Genomic DNA, 19131 nt, shown 5'->3' with positions numbered 1-19131 from the left:
AAAATGACCAGAAACACATACCTTAATTGAAAATTTGGCATCAAAGAAAAAGAAATACAGCATAATATTGTAAAATTTATTAATCCAACTTAATTGTGAAAAATCAGTGCTCATAGATTATACAACATGTAAAAAATGGATTAATAATGAAACAGTAAGTTTGAGACCAATGTTTTAAGCTTTTTTATACCCAAAAACTATTTGAGTATACTTAGGTCATTTTCAAGAGCACAAAACTTATAGTTGAAGCACTTATTATGTTTGTAAAAAACATAAAAAGGCATCAAGGAGTATGTTCACTTTATTTGTAAATCAAACATATGAACAACAAAAAATTTACCAATTATTATTATAGCTGCACAATTTTCCCTGGGCATGTAGGCTTAGTGGAAGGTCAGTTATACCTGATCATGTCCCTTACTGTTTTTTCTTGGTTGAAAAAAATCCAAAGAAAGTTCCTATTGAAAAGGAACAAGATCAAAAGTGAGATTGAATTTGTCATAGCTTGGAGGTTTGCCCTTTCAGTCTGTTTAAAGAAAACAGATTCATAATTGAAGCTTTGTTCATTTCAATCTTAGGAATGATCTACATTTGTTACACTTAATTAAATGGTTGTAAAGGGATACTTTTATTTATTTGTCTTGTTTGTTTTCTACATAATTTTTAAATCTTTAAATTGATATACATTTCTTACAAATTAATTAGTCATATCATAGTTCCACTTGCAAGTTTTGACCTACTTCGTAACCCTGGTCTCAAAATTGAATATACATTTATTGAAGCTAGGAAACATAGAACTCCTCTCTGTTTAAAAGAAAATGGATGGGCATAAGTAGGTTTTAATACACTAAAGTCCTAGGGCCATGGAAATTAAAACAAAACAATGAAGATTAACTTTAAAATTCTGGACATGACATAAATATAACATTCACAAAGAAAAACCATTCACAAAATTTTCCTTTTGTGCTCAGTTGCCAACCTGAGCAATTGCCCTAAATTTTTAAACCTTGCAAAACATTCACCAGCCACCTCTTATGACCTACACTCTTGTCTGTACATCAACAATTCATTGAAAAGGAAGGACCACCTTACTGGCATTTCTTCCTTTGTACTTATGTTTAATGGGTTTAAAAGAAAGCTTCTATGGCTAAGTCAGAAGCCCAGTAAAGGACAAGGTGATCCTTTAGCCAGAAATTGCAATAGGAAGCTACAGGCCAGTCATCCTATGCTTTTACATGCCCTTCCTGCTTACTGACCCTAGATTTCTCTAGGTAACCTGTTAAGTTTGGGCCAATTCTGGCTGAACTTACAGAGTTACATCACTGACCTTTGTCTCAAACCAAATAAACTGCTAATGCCAGGAATTAAACCTGTGCCCTTTGGATAAAGGATTCTCAACCTAGAGTGCCCGCCACTTGGGAAGGAACACAAATGTCACCAGAGAACAAAAATTATTTGAAAAAAGAAAATATTAAAAAAAAAAATCAAGTCATATTTGCTGCCATTTTTCACTGCTGTCCTATAAACAATATGTATTGTATGTAGACAAATAAATTTTAAGACAGGTATCAACAAAACTCCATCAGGGATTGTATTTACTTAACATACAATTAGCAATATGAATGCTTAGTTTTGTGATATTCTAGTCTTGAAATAATAAAAAAAGAAAAATTTTATGTTCTATTTGTTTTCCACCACCTCATTTGAGCAAAATCATTTGTGACAGCAATACACCCATGATTGGCTTAGAATCTCTCTAAAATGTTTTAAACAGAAGGAATTTTAAAAACAATTATACTGATCAGCAAGAAGAATATTAAGAGAACTTTTTAAACTTGGCACTTTTGAAGACAATTTTTTCCCAAGATTTTCGGTTCCCTCAACTCCTCCCCCCCCCCCCTAATGACTCTGGATTCGGTTGGGATTTAAATTAAGAGATCTGAGTTACAAGGTCCTTCTAAATATAAAATTTCATTAAGATCCAATCACTCCTTCATAAGTTAAAAATACCTCGTTTTTTCTAATTTTTCAGAATTAACTATCCCTCTCCCAATATCTTCCAAACAGAGCAGATCCGTTTCGGTTGTTTCAACCACATATCTAGGATTTCTGCTTATTTTTCACACCAAGTTTCATCCAAATCCCTCCACTCTAAGCGTTTTCTAAGATTTTGGGTCCCCCAACTCCCCCATATGTCACCAGATCCAGAGCGGATTTGTTCTGGTTATGTCAGTCATGTATCTTGGGCTTGTTTTTATTCTTACCACCAAGTTTCATCCTGATCTCTCTGCTTTAAGTATTTACCAAGATTTGGGGTTTCCTCAACTCCTCCCCCGCCCCTAATGACTCTGGATCCGGTTGGGATTTAAATTAAGAGATCTAAGTTACAAGGTCCTTCTAAATATAAAATTTCATTAAGATCCGATTACTCCTTCATAAGTCAAAAATACCTCATTTTTTCTAATTTTTCAGAATTAACTCTCACTCCCCCCAACTCCCCCAGACAGAGCAGATCCGTTCCGTTTGTTTCAATCACATATCTAGGAATTCTGCTTATTTTTCCCACCAAGTTTCATTCCCTCCACTCTAAGCAATTTCCCAAAATTTTAGGTTCCCCCCTCCAACTCCCCCAATGTCACCAGATCTGGTTGGGATTCAAAATAAGAGCTCTGAGACACAACATTCTTCCAAACATCAAATTTCACTAAGATCCCATCACCCATTTGTAATTTAAAAATACCTCCTTTTTTCTATTTTTTCTGAATTAAGTCTAGTCCCTGATATGCCTGCCAAATTTTATTGTCCTAGCTTACCTGAAAGTGCCTAAAGTAGCAAAACCAGGACCAACAGAATTTGCAATTGCTATATGTCACTTGGTTAATAGCAAGTGCCATAAAAACCATCAAAATGTGTCAGATGTATTTTGATAAAAGATGCCTCAAAGACTTTTAGTTAAATCTATGAAATGAAGGGTCAGGCATTCCTTTACATCTTATACAACATGTAAAAAGAAAAATAATTCAAATTTTTTCTCAAAAGAAGCTTTATTTTTTAAAATAAATGTATGTTTAGCAGAAAGCAACTGACATCATATGAAATCCAATAAAAAAAAAAATTCATGGAGAATAAATAATATCTGCCAAATATTTAACCTTTAGAGAGGTGGCATAAAAGATTATTTCTAAATTTAGAAAACCCAGTGTTATGGCAACAACAGTATGGCAAATCAACAGGAATTGTCTTTTCAGAACTAAAGCCAGAGAAAAAGAAACTGATAACCCAAAATTTCAGGACCATCTAGAGGGAAAAGAAATGGAGGTAGGTACTTCAAAATACTTTCCTGGGACATACTTCAGCCTGCAGACACATCCCTGAAAGTTTCATTTTCCTAACCTAACCTCTTCCAAAAATAGTCAAAAGTAGCCAAAGTAAAATTTTGCCCCTACTTTATGTTAAAAATCCAGTTTAAACAGCAATCTCAATGAATACAGACTATATAACTAGGGAAAAGGGTAACATTGGTGCAAACAGTATTACTGGCTTTCATATAAAGTGAATATACCACTTGATGCCTGTTTTAATGCTGTTTACATATATAATACTTGCTTCTACTGCAAATTCAGATTTAAACATTTTTTGGTCTCTTAAAAATGACCTAAATATAGGGTATAAAAAATCTGTAATAGTTTAAAAACAAATTTGGGCTATATATTTGCACATCAGGGGGGTGGGGGTAAAGCATAGCATATATTAAATAAGTAAACTAACCTTTGCTGTATTTTTTTTTATGTGTTTGTGCACATTGAATTTTAATGAGAAGAGAAATCACCAGTGCAACAGTACAAACACATAAAAATTACATCAATGGTTAGTTTATGTATTTAATATATGCTATGCTTTACCCCCACCCCCTGATGTACAAATATATAGCCCAAATTTGTTTCTAAACTATTACAGATTTGTAATGACCCCATATATAGGTCATTTTTAAGAGGTCAAAAAGTGCTTAAATCTGAATTTGTGGTAGAAGCAATTATTATATTTGTAAAGAGGATAAAAAAGGGCATGGAGTGGTATATTCGCTTTTTATGAAAGCCAGTAATACTGTTTGCACCAATTTTACTGGGAAAAAAAGCCAATAATTTTTAGTTTTTAACTACCCTATAATATAAAGTTACAAACCAACCTATAATTTTTAGTTTTTTCAACTAAAAATTATAGGTTGGCTTAGAAACTAGGCCTGTTAGATTTGGTAATATTTGAATAACTCACCAATGTGATAGCTGCCTTCCTGAGAATCAACGTTTTTAACAACATAAAAATTTTCTTCTCATTTCTTATTAAGCTTGCGTTAGATTCGCAATTCTGTGTTGACTTTCTAGGTCAACTTTTTACTAAATAAAACGGCAGCAGAGAAAAAAGTCAACTTATAAGTTGACTTTTTCGAGTTGAATCAAACGCAACTCAGCATTCCGACGTTTTATTTGCGATTCCGTTGGAACGCGATTCCGTGCGATTACGTCGGAATGCTGAGTTGCGTTTGATTCAACTCGAAAAAGTCAACTTATAAGTTGACTTTTTCGAGTTGAATCAAACGCAACTCAGCATTCCCACGTTTTATTTGCGATTCCGAGTTAACTTCTAGCGTTCGATTTGTAAAAGTTGACTGAAAGTTAATGAAAAGTTGACTTTTAACAACTTTTACATTTTGTACGCTCGTCTTAAGTTAACTCGGAAAGAAGGCAGAAGTTTCAATTATAGCTAATCATGGAGTATGTCTTCAGATAGATCCAAGATGAAGCCACCACTTTTGTGTACCAGTGTGGTGAGTTATTGAGCTTGATTTTATGTTGTTGGGTAGGTTGCACTAAAATAGACTTAAAAACTATGTTATTAGCCTAGTTAAAACTGGCTTTTTTCTTTTGTAGGTGGGTGGGTTATTTCTTTTACTGGTTGGGTGGGATAGGTAGATAATAAAATAATTAAGAAAAATCTTATAAAGTTATTGGAATATTAGTTAAAGTTACTACTAAGCTACTTGAGCAATAATTTCAGAGCTGGTTATCCGAATACAATTTGTGGGGGCAGAAGTTTAATTGTTAGATTGCAGATTGTGATTTTCATATGTCTTCTTTTAGTCATTCCATTCAAGATGCTTTAGATATTTTTTTTTATTGTGATAGATTGTCTTAATGTTCTGAAAAGGGAAAATATTTCAATTGCATAGGATGGGAAAATTTCAGTAGGCTAATCAATTTAAAGTCCTAAATTAGCAAGGGAAGTGTTTACTTCACTAAAAAATAACTTGTCTACAGTGATTTTTTTAAAATTCACTGTATAATTGGAGTTCTTTGAACTCCAGTTATACAGCCCTGCTTTTGGCCCCCTTTAGGCTGTATCTAGTTCCTGATTGCCCATTTAGCCTAAATTTCATTTTTTCTGTTACTCATTTCTTGTCAATATTACTAAGGGTTCATAGTTAAGCTCTTGAGCAGTCATTGTTAAACAACATGTGCTTATGTGGTAAGAGCCAAGAGAAGGTCCTGTAGGCCTATAGAAGAAAACCTGTTAAAAAAAGGCTACTCTTTATTATTTACAGAATAATTATAGCTAACATGTTCTATATGCAACCCTGCTCTACTTTGGCCCCAACCCTCCTAATATGGAAATCTAAAGCTGAAATTACATATTTCCTATTGATTCTGCAAATCTATCCCTCAACCCTAGTACCTGAGAATTGAAGCAACTGTGGCAAAAGAAAAACAACTAGGCTAAAAGGTGGCAGAATACATTGAAAATATATTACTTGGGCTATATATTTGCAAATTAGGCAGGTTGGGAGTAAATTTTTTTTTGTTTACATTTTGACTTACAAATAAAGTGAATTTACCACTTGATGCCTTTTTGTATGTTCTTTACAAGTATAATAATTGCTTATATTGCTAGTTCAAACTTAAGCACTTTTTGACCTAAGCTAACATATTTTCAAGAGCACTTAAATTTGAACTTGAAATTGAAGCGCTTGTTATGTTTGTAAAGAACACAAAACAAGGCATCAAGGGGTATGTTCACTTTATAAGTCAAATATATGAACAACAAAAAAATTACCAATCATTAGCATAGAGTTGCATAATTTTCTCCTGGGTATGTAGGCTAAATGGGAGGTCACTTACACCTGATTCTGTCCCTACTGTTTTTACTTGGTTGGAAAAAAAATCCAAAGAAAGTTCCTATTGAAAAGGAAAGAGCCCAAAAGTAAGATTGAATTTGTCATAGCTTGGAGGTTTGCCCCTTCAGCCTGTTTAAAGAAAACAGATTCATAACTGAAGCTTTGTTAATTTCAATCTTAAGGGTGACCTACATTTGTGACACTTCATTAAATGGTTGTAAAGGGATACTTTTATTTATTCGTCTTGTTTGTTATTTTGAATCTTTAAATTGATATACATTTCTTACAAATTAATTAGTCACTCTAAAGTTCCACTTGCAAGTTTTGACCTACTTTGTAACCCCTGGTCTCAAAATTGCATATAAATTTATTGAAGCTAGGAAACATAGAACTCCTGTCTGTTATTCCTAAGGCAATGACTCCTGTCTGTTAACACTAAATTCCTAAGGCAATGGCAATTAAAACAAAACAGTGACGATTAACTTTAAAATACTTGATAATACATAAATATAACAGTCACAAAGAAAACCATTTGCAAAATTTTACTTTTGCGCTCAGTTGCCAACCTGAGCAATTGTCTCAAATTCTACTTTTAACATCTTCACTGCTCCCACCATCTTTACTAGTTATACTACCAAGGTAACTGAAGCTCCCTACCTGATCAATCTTTTCGTTACCTAATGTCACCTGTTCATCTTCACTTATTCCTAGCCTTAGTGACTTAGTCTTCTTAACATTAATTTTCAAGCCTATTTTAGCACCCTGAACTCGTAAAACCTCTAAAAATTCATTCATTTTGCTCACACTTTCATCTAATATGCTTAAATCATCAGCATAATCAAAGTCCAGGAGCGTTCTTCCTCCCCATTTGATTCCATGGTCTCCAATTGTCTTTTCTGTGCTCCTTAAGACGAAGTCCATCTAAATGCTCCATATAAAGGGGGATAGAACACAACCCTGCTTAACTCCTGATTTAATACAAAACCAGTTGCTAACCTCATTTCCTACCTTAACCGCAGCAGTATTATTCTCGTACATAGCGCAGATTACTTTAATGTATTTTTCTGGTATACCATATAACGATAAGACCTTTGTTAACGCTGTTGTATCAACAGAATCGAAAGCTTGCTCATAATCAATAAAACTAAGGACCAAAGGTGTTTGACAATAAAGGGACTTCTCAATTATTAACCTAAGAGTGAAAACATGGTCGACACATCCTCTACCTTTTCTAAAACCGCATTGTTCTTCCCTTAAAACTTTGTCTACAGCATGTCTCAGTCTAAAAAGTATCATATTACTCAGTAATTTGCTACCTACAGAGACCAGACTAATACCTCGATAATTACGACACTCACTCTTGTCACCTTTCTTATACAGTAGTTTAATTAAGGTTTTCCTATAATCATTGGGTACTTCCCCTTTTTCAAAAATCATGTTCATAATCTTCAGTAGCTTATTCCTAACCTCAGAGCCACCATATTTAAGGAACTCATTAATCATACTATCAGCACCTGGGGCCTTATTATTTTTTAATCCTTCTAGTACTGTCGCTAATTCTTCCTCACTAAACAAATCTTCCTTCACATCCAATGTATCACAAACTTTTTCATTTTCATCTATATCTTTTCCTGCAACTGTATCTCGGTTTAGCACATTCTCAAAATGTTCCACCCATCTTTCTTTAACTTTTTCCTTATCACTAATTGTGGCCCCATTTCTATCTTTAACTGGGACTAGTCCGGATTGGCTACTCCCTTTCAATTGATTAACATGCCAGTATAATATTTTACTATTATGACGTCTAGCCGCATCTTCCAGATCCTCAGCAATTTTATCCATTGCCTTCATTTCACATCTCCTTAGTTCATATTTTAATGCTTTCTCCACTTTCTTTACATTCCTTTTGTTTTCATACGATCATTCACTCAGATAATTCTTATACAAATCCCTTCTACTCTCTATTAAACCTAAAGCTTTTTCACTAATATTCCTAGTTGCTATCTTAGCACTCTTCCCTAGGACACCATCAGCAACTTCACAAATTGTTTTTCTGAAATTATTCCATCCATCTTCCACATTGTCAAATTTTAAACCCTCAAGATTAGTACTCAACTGTTCCTGGAATTTTTTTCTCAAATTTTCATCCTGGGCGAAAACGCCCATCAAAACAAACCAAGCCCAGAAAATTATCCAATAATCAGAATCCAGTAAAAGTGCTGTGTTGTTTACTAGGCTATAATTTCCTCGAAGAATATAATGTGAAATATAATAAGATATTTAAAATATCTTATTATTTTGTAAAAAAAAGGACCAAAAACGCATGCTTTCATTGAAATTTCAGCAACAAGAAAGAAAAAAACGCCATAACATTCAGTGCTTGTGGATAATATATCATTTAAAAAAATAGATTTATTTTTAAACAGTAAGTTTGAGTCCAATGTTATAAAGTTTGAGACCAATGTTTTAAGCCTTTTTATAATCCATATTTAGGTCATTTTTAAGAGGTCAAAAAGTGCTTCAAATATGAATTTCCGGTAGAAGCAATTATTATATTTGTAAAGAGCATAAAAAACGCATCAAGTGGTATATTCACTTTATACAAAAGCCAGTAATACTGTTTGCTATAAATTTACCCATACTCTAGCCTCTAGACACATCCCTGAAAGTTTCATTTTCCTAACCTATCCTCTTTCAAAGATAGCCAAAAGTAGCTAAAGTAAAATTTTACCCCTACTTTATGTTAAAAATCTAGTTTAGACAGCAATCTCAATGAATATATATATTATATAATATAGGCATTGACCAAACCATTCTAATTTTTTTCAACTAAAAATTATAGGTTGGTTTAGAAACTAGGCCTGTTTGATTTGGTAATATTTGAATAACTAACCAATGTGATAGCTGCCCTCCTAAGAACCAACGGGTAAAATTCTAGTCCATTGACTTCTTGCTATCTTGGAAAGTTGTTGGGCTAGTGAATTGAAACTTTCAGGGATGTGTCTACAGGCTAAAGTATATCCCGGGAAGTTATTTTTAGGTCCCTAACTATACCCCTTCCCCCTCTTCTATATAACGCAGCTTTTTGTGCATTACAGCTTATATTTTGGTCAAATTTGATCCTATATTACTATTAAAAGTGTAAGTCCTTGCTTACCTTAGAAAAATTCAACTTTTCACTGTTTTTTAAGCTACTGTATTCCATAATTAGATCACAAGCATTGAAAAACAATTATTACCTTTTATGGTATAGTTAAGACTGGAATGTAGGCATTTAAACGAACCCTCTTGTCAAGTTTAGATAACAATGTTTTGAATTGTTTTATCTAAGCCTTTAAACAGGGTTAATTTAAGGGGTTTCTCACTCCAAATTACGTTTAAGTGCAGGTTATCCTTAGCAATTCTTCTAGTAATTATTTATGCAATATAATTTTTTTTTATGTTAATCTATGGAAACTTTCAATATTTATTTATCAAAGAAGAGGCTTTTTTAATTTTTGTTTAATTGATGTAATATCAAATATAGCCCAAATTACATATTTCCAATGTTTTCTGCCACCTTTTACCTGTTTTTCCAGTTCTTGTTTTGCCACAGTTGCCTCAATTAACAGGTACTAGGGTTGAGGGATATATTGGCAGAATCAATAGAAAATATGTACTTTCAGCTATAGATTTCCATATTAGGAGGGTTGGGGCTAAAGTAGAGCAGGGCTGGATGTAGAATGTGTATGTAGAAAGCTATAATTATTATGTAAATTACAAAGAATCATCTTTTTTTAACAGGTTTTCTTCTATAGGTCTACAGGTCCTTCTCTTGGCTTATACCACATCAAGCATTATATAACCAGAGAAGAATAAGTAGCAAAAAGCTATATATACATAAGCACATGTTATTTAACAATGACTTCTCTAGTGCTTAACTATGACCCCTTAGCAATATTAACAAGAAATGAGGGTAAAACTGGTGCGAACAGTATTACTGGCTTTCATATAAAGTGAATATACCACTTGATGCCTGTTTTTATTCTCTTTACAAATATAATAATTGCTTCTATTACAAATTCAGATTTAAGCACTTTTTCACCTCTTGACCTCTTAAAAATGACCTATAAATGGGGTCATTACAAATCTGTAATTGTTTAGAAACAAATTTGGGCTATATATTTGCACAACAGGTGGAGGGGGGGGTAAAGCATAGCATATATTATATATGTAAACTAACCATTGCTATTTTTTTTCTTTTAATGTGTTTATGCACATCAAATTTTAATAAGAGAAATCACCAGTGCAACAGCACACACATAAAAAAATTCCAGCAATGGTTAGTTTACATATTTAATATATGCTATACTTTACCCCCACCCCCTGATGTGCAAATATGTTGCCCAAATTTGTTTCTAAACTATTACAGATTTGTAATGACCCCATATATAGGTCATTTTTAAGAAGTCAAAAAGTGCTTAAATCTGAATTTGCGGTAGAAGCAATTATTATATTGTAAACAGCATTAAAAAAGGCATCAAGTGGTATATTCACTTTATATGAAAGCCAGTAATACTGTTTGTACCAGTTTTACCCAATGGTAAAACTGGTGCAAACATGTAGCCTATAGGTAACAGAAAAAGTGAAATTTAGTGTAAATGACAATCAGGAACTGGATACTGCCTCAAGGGGGCCAAAAACAGGGCTATATAATTGGAGTTCAAAGAGCGTGGTGATTTTTTAGTGAAAAAAAAAAACACTTCCCAGGCTAGTTTAGGACTTGTAATTAATGAACCTACTGAAACTCACTGTTTCATTACTAATCTATTTTTTAAATGTTATATAATTAACAAGCACTTATTTTCCACAATTAAGTTAGATTTATAAATTTTACAATATTATACTGTTTTCTTCTTCTTTGATGCCAAAATTTCTATTAAAGTATGTGTCTTGTTCATTTTTGACAAAATAATGTATGTTTTTCACTGCCAAAATTTGTTAAGTTAGCTAAGGTCAAAAAATGCTTAAATTTAAAGTAGTAATATAAGCAATTATTATATCTGTAAAGAACATACAAAAAGGCATCAAGTAGTATATTCACTTTATTTTTAAGTCAAAATATGAAAAAACAAAAAATTTACTCCCGACCTGCCTAATTTGCAAATATATAGCCCAAATTATATATTTTAAATGTATTTTGCCACCTTTTAGCCTACTTATTTTTCCAGTTCTTGTTTTGCCACAGTTGCTTCAATGATCAGGTACTAGGGTTGAGGTATAGATTGGCAGAATCAATAGAAAATATGTGATTTCAGCCTTAGATTTCCATATTAGGAGGGTTGGTGCTAAAGTAAAGCAGAGCTGCATACTTCTCTAGTGCTTAAATATGACCCCTTAGTAGTATTGACAAGAAATGAGTAACAGAAAAAATGCAATTTGGACTAAATGGCAATCAGGAACTGGATAGCCTACAGGCTAAAGGCGGCCAAAAACAGGGCTGTATAATTGAAGTTCAAAGAACTCAAATTATACAGTGATTTTAAAAAAAAATCACTGTATATAAGTGATTGTTTAGTGAACTAAACGCTTCCCTTGCTAATTTAGGACTTTAAATTGATTAGCCTACTGAAATTTACCTATCCTATGCAATTGAAATATTTTACCTTTCCAGAGCATTAAGACAATCCATCACAATAAAAAAAAATATCCAAGGCATCTTGAATGGAATGACTAAAAGAAGACAAATGAAAATCACAATTTGCAATCTAACAATTAAACTTCTGGCCACACAAATTGTATTCGGATAACCAGCTCTGAAATAATTGCTCAAGTAGCTTAGTAGTAAATTTAACTAATATTGCAATAACTTTATAAGATTTGTCTTAACCATTTTATTATCTACATATCCCCCCCACCCAGTAAAAGAAAAAACCCACCCACCCACACAAGAAAAAAGCAAGTTTTAACTAGGGTAATAACATAGTTTTCAAGTCTATTTTAGTGCAACCTAGCCAACAACAAAAAATCTGGCTCAATAACTCACCACACTGGTACACAAAAGTGGTGCCTTCATCCCGGATCCATCTGAAGACATACTCCAGTTCCAGTTCCAAAAATTGTAGGGAGGTATATGGACTAACAACAAGTCCTTTCACCTCTTTGACTTCTTCTTCAGAAAAACTAGCTACTGGAAGCGCTATTCTGCTCCAGTCTGCGAACAATGGATATATACGATTATGAACAATAATACACTGTTATTGATTGTGGGAAGTGCGAGTACCTGAGCTACCTGTCCCCAGCAGTTTAAGGCACTAGGCCGGCCGGTACCAATACGGCTCTTCCTACTCATTCCCGCTCTCTTCTGCACAATCAAAAACTATGGATAAATCGCGTCCCATTAAAAATTGACTTCTTCAAGCTTTAATCCTTATTAAACAATATTTCTCTTCTTTAAGGTATCAATTGCTGCCTTAAATATCTTACGATCAATTTCCCATGGCAGGTTAGAATCCAGGATAGCTGTATAAGTATTTGGAATCTTAGCCAAGGAGCAGAAACGCTTAAGAGCAACAGTCTCCTCACTCTGAGCCTGGCAATCAAATAAAATATGCTGGATTGTTTCCTCTGTTGAAAAGCAGATTCGGCATAAAGGGGAATGATGTAGCTTCCAATTAAATAACAAGCTATTTAGAAGTAGGGCACCTGATTTCAGTCGGTAATATAGCACTGTATTTAATCTTGTATGAAATGGCGATAACATTAATGTACTGTGATTAACTTTGGATCTTTGCCTGATAATATCTCGTGAATTGAGGTCAGAGGAAGGACTAGGAGATAACATGGAAGCCTTTGCTGCTAGAGAATCAGCCATATCATTATATTTTATACCTTTATGACTAGGAACATGTTGAAAATAAACTTCATTTTCCTTGATCTTAAGATTAAGAAGCTGTCTTCTAATATTATATAAATCTTTGTCATTAGCAATTCTATTAATATTTTGGATCAGTAGTAATGCTGATTTAGAGTCGGAGAGACAGAGTATATTTTCAGATTCAATGTTATAATTTATAAGAGCATCCAAGGCCAGGCGGATGGCACATAATTCAGCAGACAGGATAGAAGATCCCAATGGGAGAGGAGAATAAATATTCAAATTCAGGGATGGGATACATGCTCCTGCTCCAGCTCTTTCCCTCTGGACGGATCCATCAGTATATATTTTTCTATAGTTGGGGTAAGCCTTTGAGATGTGTTCAGCCAAAATAGTCTGGATCTCATAATTAGGAATCAAATCTTTACTAATAGAGATAAGTTCTACTTGACAGCTTGGAGGACTCATTTCCCATGGGGGGGACTCAGTAAAGGGATATGCATGAAGCGAATGTTGATTCCAGTTTGGGACCTCCAGTTGAAACTGATTCCATGATGAATGGGCATTGGGACAGGCTGACTTCTCAGCAAAGGTATGTGCATATACAGCATGCTTGGCTCCATAAGCCTGGATTTGCGAGAAATACTTTATCCTTAGACTAGATGCTCTTTCACTTAGGGACACCAATCCCGACAGTGTTCTTAACTTTGACAGAGGAGTATGCTTATGCACACCCAAAGCTATTCGAATAGCAGAATTTTGTAAAGATTCAAGGATTTTGAATGAGGATGGGGGACGAGCTGAAAATATTTGAATTCCATATTCTATATTTGAACGAATATATAATTTGTAAAAATCCAAAATAATCTTTGGGTGACATCCCCACTTACTTCCAGCAAGTCTTTTTAGAATACAAAGTCTCTGAATAATCAGAGATTTCAAAGAATTAATATGTTCATGCCACTGCATTTTAGAATCCATTAATAAACCAAGTAACTTCACTAAATTGCAAAATGGGATCTCCCTTGGGAAAATTGTCAGTGGATTAGGAGGATCTAGAGTACCATTAGTAAATATAATGGCTTTAGTTTTACTGATTGTTATTGGGAAGCCAAATGCTAAAGAGAATCTCTTGACTAGACTTATATCATGTTGAATAAGGCTTTGAAGAAGGTTAATATCCCTTCCTGACTTCCAAATGATCAAATCATCTGCATAAAGGCCAAATGATGCATGAGATACTTGAAATTCAGAAACATACAAGTTGAATAGAAGAGGACTCAATATTGCACCTTGAGGAAGTCCTCTCGTAATGGGGCATTGCTCACTTCTAGACTGATTTACTTGAACGTAAAAATATCTATCAGTTAGAAAAGACTTTATAAAACTTATAAAAGGATACGGGAAGTCAAGATTTATTAGGATTTCCAATAATTTATTGTGGACTACATTTCCATAGGCATTCGACCAGTCAAACAGAACAGCCATTGTGACATGTCTTTTTTTGAGGGAATTACAAACATCAATTTCTAGCCGGGTAATGTTATCTAAAGAGCTATGTCCTTTTCTGAAACCTGTTTGTTCACTAGGAAAGAGATTGTTGACTTCAGAAAACCACTCAATTCTTGATAAGACAAGCCTTTCCAGAACTTTACTAAAGGAAGGTAATACTGATATAGGACGGTAAGACTTGAGATCATTAGATGAATAAGAAGGTTTTAAAGCTGGGAATACCTGAGCAATCTTTCAGGCATCTGGGAACTTTTGACTTGACCAAATAAGATTATAAAGACTTAAGAGGGCTGTATGAAACACCTTTGGGGACTCAATAATCCACTTCATATAAATACCATCATAACCTGGGGAAGACTTGATGTTAAGAGAATTAAGTGCTACACAAAATTCATCTTGGGAAAAAGGTTTCATCAGAGTACCCTTATAAGAACAGGTAAGAGGGAGATTACAAAAAGGAGGTCGGCTGGGATGAAAATCTGAGCAATCATTTTTAAAAACATTGGTAAACAGATCTGCCTTCTTTTTATCTGATACAATTGGATATCCATCCTGAATGATATCATATCTACGGTCATCATTAGGCTGCTTTCCACTATTTTGTTGGCTAATGAAATTATGGACCTTTGAAATTGGGGTTCTAAAACTGATACTTGAGCTGAAATTCAGCCATGTACTCTGTTTAGCTCTCCTACAAATTAGTTTCACCTTAGCACATGACTGCTTATAAAAGATTGCTGTTGACTGAGATGGGTGCTTTTGAAACATTTTACGAGCCTTTCTTTTTGCCAGAACTGCAACCCTACACTCATCATTCCACCAATTCTTGGGTCTTTTGGAGCCATTGTAAAAACGTGCCCTAGTCATTGGAATTGCCGATTTAGCTGACTCCAGCAGGATTGATCTCAAATTGGACTCAATGGCATTAATATCATAATTAGGAGAAACAAAGGAAAAATCTGCTTCATTTAATATCTCACGAAAAAGGGACCAATTACCTTTGGAGTTGAAATCATGGACTCCATGTCCATGATTACCTATAATTGAAACTTTTGCCTTCTTTCCGAGTTAACTTGAGACAAACGTACAAAATGTCAACTTTTCATTAACGTTCAGTCAACTTTTACAAATCGAATGCTCAATGTTAACTCGTAATCGCAAATAAAACGTCGAAATGCTGGTTTCAGTCAACTTGGAATGTGAATCAAACGCAACTCTGGTTTCAGTCAACTTGAAAAGTGAATCAAACGCAACTCTTATTTTCCCTACACGTTTTCATCCTGGATGTGTTCCAACAAACGGTTTTTCAGTAACTGCAGTTACTGCCCGGTAACTGCCCATTTCTAACTGCAGTAGATCCAGTGGGAACGGCACAGTAAGCTGACTAGCAGTAGCGTCATTTTCGAATTAAATGCACTTGTTTAAATTTAAGGGAAAGTTTAATGCTGATTAGTATATTTTTTTTATTCCTTCTGTTTCAGAGCATTTAGAGAGGTTCTAAGCCAACCATGGGCATTTGTCTGTCACAAATGATTTTGCTCAAATCAGCTGGTGAAAAATAAATAGATCATATACTTTTTCTCTTTTTTTATTATTTCAAGACTAGAATACCACAAAACTAAGCATTCAAATAGCTTGATTGTATCTTAAGCATATACAATCCCTGATGGAGTTTTGTTGATACCTGTCTTAAATTGATTTGTCTAAATAAAATGGGCCTATAGCATTTACAGGATAGTAGTGGGACAACTATAGCAAGTTTTTATTTCAATATTCTACTTTTTTTTAAAATAATTATTGTTCTCTGGTCAAATTTATGTTCCTTGCTAAGTGGTAGGCGCTCTGGGCTGGAATGATTTGTCCAAGGGATACAGGTTTAATTCCTGGCATTGTCAGTTTATTTTGTTTTGGATAGGGGTTGGAGATATGACTAACCTCAGCTAGAATTGGCCTAACTTTAAATGAGTAAAGATGGAAATCTAGGGACAGTAACAAGGAAGGGCATGCAAGAGCATAGGCTGGCTGGTCCCTAGCTTCCTATTCCACTACCTGGCTAAAGGACCACCAGGTCTTTTACTGGCCTACTGACTTAGCCATAGAAACTTTCTTTCAAACCCATTAAATATAAGTAAAAATGAAGAATACCAGTATGATGGTCCTTCTATTTCCCTGAAATGTGGATGTATGGACAAAAGTGTGGGTCATGAGAGATAGCTTGTGAATGTAATTGGGGTGAATGTTCAGCAAGATTTAATACATTTATGACTGTTGCTTAGGTTGGCAACTGAACACAGAAGTATAATTTTGTTATTTGTTTTTCTTTGTGACTATCATGCTTATTTAATGTCCAGAATTTTAAAGTTAATCTTCTTTAATTTGTCTTTAATTGCCATGGCCCTAGGGCTTAAATACAATAAAACCTACTTATATCCATTGATTTTCTTTAAATAGATAGTAGCTCTATGTTTCCTAGCTTCAGTAAATTTAAATGTAATTGTGAGACCAGGGATTACAAAGTAGGTGAAAACTTGCAAATGAACCTCTGGTATCAATAGAAATTTGTAAGAAATGGATATCAATTTAAAGATTAAAAAAACTGTTATAAAACAAAGAAGACAAATGAATAAACAAAAGTACCCCTTTACAACCATTTAATGAATTGTCACAAATATAGGTCACCCTTAAGATTGAAATGAACAAAGCTTCAATTACGAATCCATTTTCCTTTAAACAGACTGAAAGAGGAAACCTCCAAGCTTTGACAAATTCAATCTCACTTTTGGGCATTCTCACCTTTCCTTTTCAAAGGAAACTTTCTTTGGATGTTTCCCATCCAACTAAAAACAACACAGACAGCATCAGGTACAAGTGACCTTCTACTTAGCCTACATACCAAAGGGAAAAGCATGCATCTCTATAATATAATTTACCTCCAACCTGCCTAATGTGCAAATATATAGCCACAATTATGTAGTTCCAATGTATTCTGTCACCTGTTACCTTTTCCCCCATTCTTGCTTTGTTACAGTTGCTTCAATTAACAGGGAGTTAAAGGTTGAGGGATAGATTGGCAGAATCAATGGGAAACATGTAACTTCAGCTATATATATTTTTGAAGGTCATCAAAGATCAGGGCCCTCTAGAGCAAGAATGAGTAGAGATGTGTACTTTGAAATACCTTCCCAGGACATATTTTAGCCTGTAGACCCATCCCTGAAAGTTTCATTTTCCTAACCTAACCCCTTTCAGTGATAGCAAGAAGTCAATCAACTAGAATTTTACTGGATAAAATTTCCATTCTTTGGGATAGACTCTGAATAGTCTACCCTAGCCTACTTCTTCAATAGGATTAAAGACAGTCTCAGAATAATGATTTGGCAGCCCATAAATCCTTAACTTATCTGTAATACTTCACCTAAGCCTGTTTACAGAGCCTAAAAGGAGTTAATGCTTAAAATGCTACCATGTGGCAATTTAATGGAGCCTCAATGTTACTTGGAAGAAGTCAATCCTTAGAATGATTTCAAATGGCAATTTAAGGTAATAATTATGCCTGGGTATGCCAGAAAACATGAAAATCTTTAAATTAAATAATAAATTTTTCATTGATTTAACCTCCTTGCTAATAGATAGTCTACTACTCAGGGTGTCCTTTAATGTTGATCCCAAAATGTGGTGATTTACTAACATGGCTCAGATCCCTCTTTCTTTTGCAAAATCACTGTCCCACCTTCTTCCAATCAAATAACTTGATATTCCATTACTTCTTTCTTGTCCATATTTATTTTTTGTTGAATGAGATTTTTGTTGAAGAAGGTGAATTATGTACTTACTGCGCTAACCATTCTTTTGAGCACGGTAAGAAAATCACTTACTGCGGTTACTGCCGGCAGTAACTATTCTCGTTCCCAGCGGGTTGGGCAGTAACCATTTTCCTGCTAGGAACGGAAATAGTAACCATTCGGCTACTACAGTAAGTCCCTGGAACACACCCCCTGTTTTCAAAATGGAAGAAAGCATGGAAAGAAGAAGAATTCGCAATGCTTACATTAAACCATTACAAGGTTTAATGCAAATGCATTTCTTAAATTTTCCTAGAAACATTAATTTGGCCTAAAATTCTTCTCAATTAGCAGGAATTGTATTTTCAGAACTAAAGCCAGAGAAAAAGAAACTGATAACTGAAAATTAAGGTAAAATGTTGTTTTTCAAAATTTCAAGGTAAATAGGCTATATGACTATCCGTATTATTGGCTAACCAATAAAGTGAACATACCACTTGATGCCTTTTTTTTATGCTCTTTGCAAATATAATAATTGCCTCTATTGCAAATTCAAATTGGTAAAATTCTAGTTAGCCTAATTGACTTCTTGCTATCTCAGAAAGGGTTTAGATCAGGTAATTGAAACTTTCAGGGATGGGTCTACAGGCTAAAGTATGTCATGGGAAGGTATTTTGAAGTACCTACATCCACTCCTTCTCCTTCTAGAGGGCCCTGACCTTTGATGACCTTTAAAAATATGTTTGTTATAAAAGTGAAACCTTGCCAAATAGACCTTCTGCTTATTTGAAGTACAGCAAAATTGTTTCCAG

At 34.1% G+C, this 19131-nt stretch overlaps 1 protein-coding gene across 2 annotated transcripts in view; it reads right to left on the bottom strand.

Moving 5' to 3' along the window:
* The window catches only part of LOC136042725 (uncharacterized), a 171046-nt gene extending 157046 nt beyond the window's left edge, over nucleotides 1–14000 (bottom strand). For both annotated transcript variants that reach the window (XM_065727686.1, XM_065727685.1), the window contains exon 1: nucleotides 12195–14000. In XM_065727686.1, the coding sequence (XP_065583758.1) occupies nucleotides 12582–13994 (1413 nt within the window). In that variant the 5' untranslated portion in view covers nucleotides 13995–14000 and the 3' untranslated portion in view covers nucleotides 12195–12581. The remainder of the gene's footprint in view (nucleotides 1–12194) is intronic.
* Nucleotides 14001–19131: the final 5131 nt, after the last annotated feature.

Source organism: Artemia franciscana, unplaced genomic scaffold, assembly GCF_032884065.1.
Source record: "Artemia franciscana unplaced genomic scaffold, ASM3288406v1 Scaffold_188, whole genome shotgun sequence".
NCBI lineage: Eukaryota > Metazoa > Arthropoda > Branchiopoda > Anostraca > Artemiidae > Artemia > Artemia franciscana.
The sequence above is the reverse complement of the archived record's forward strand: the minus strand, read 5'-3'. Positions and strand labels throughout refer to the sequence as shown.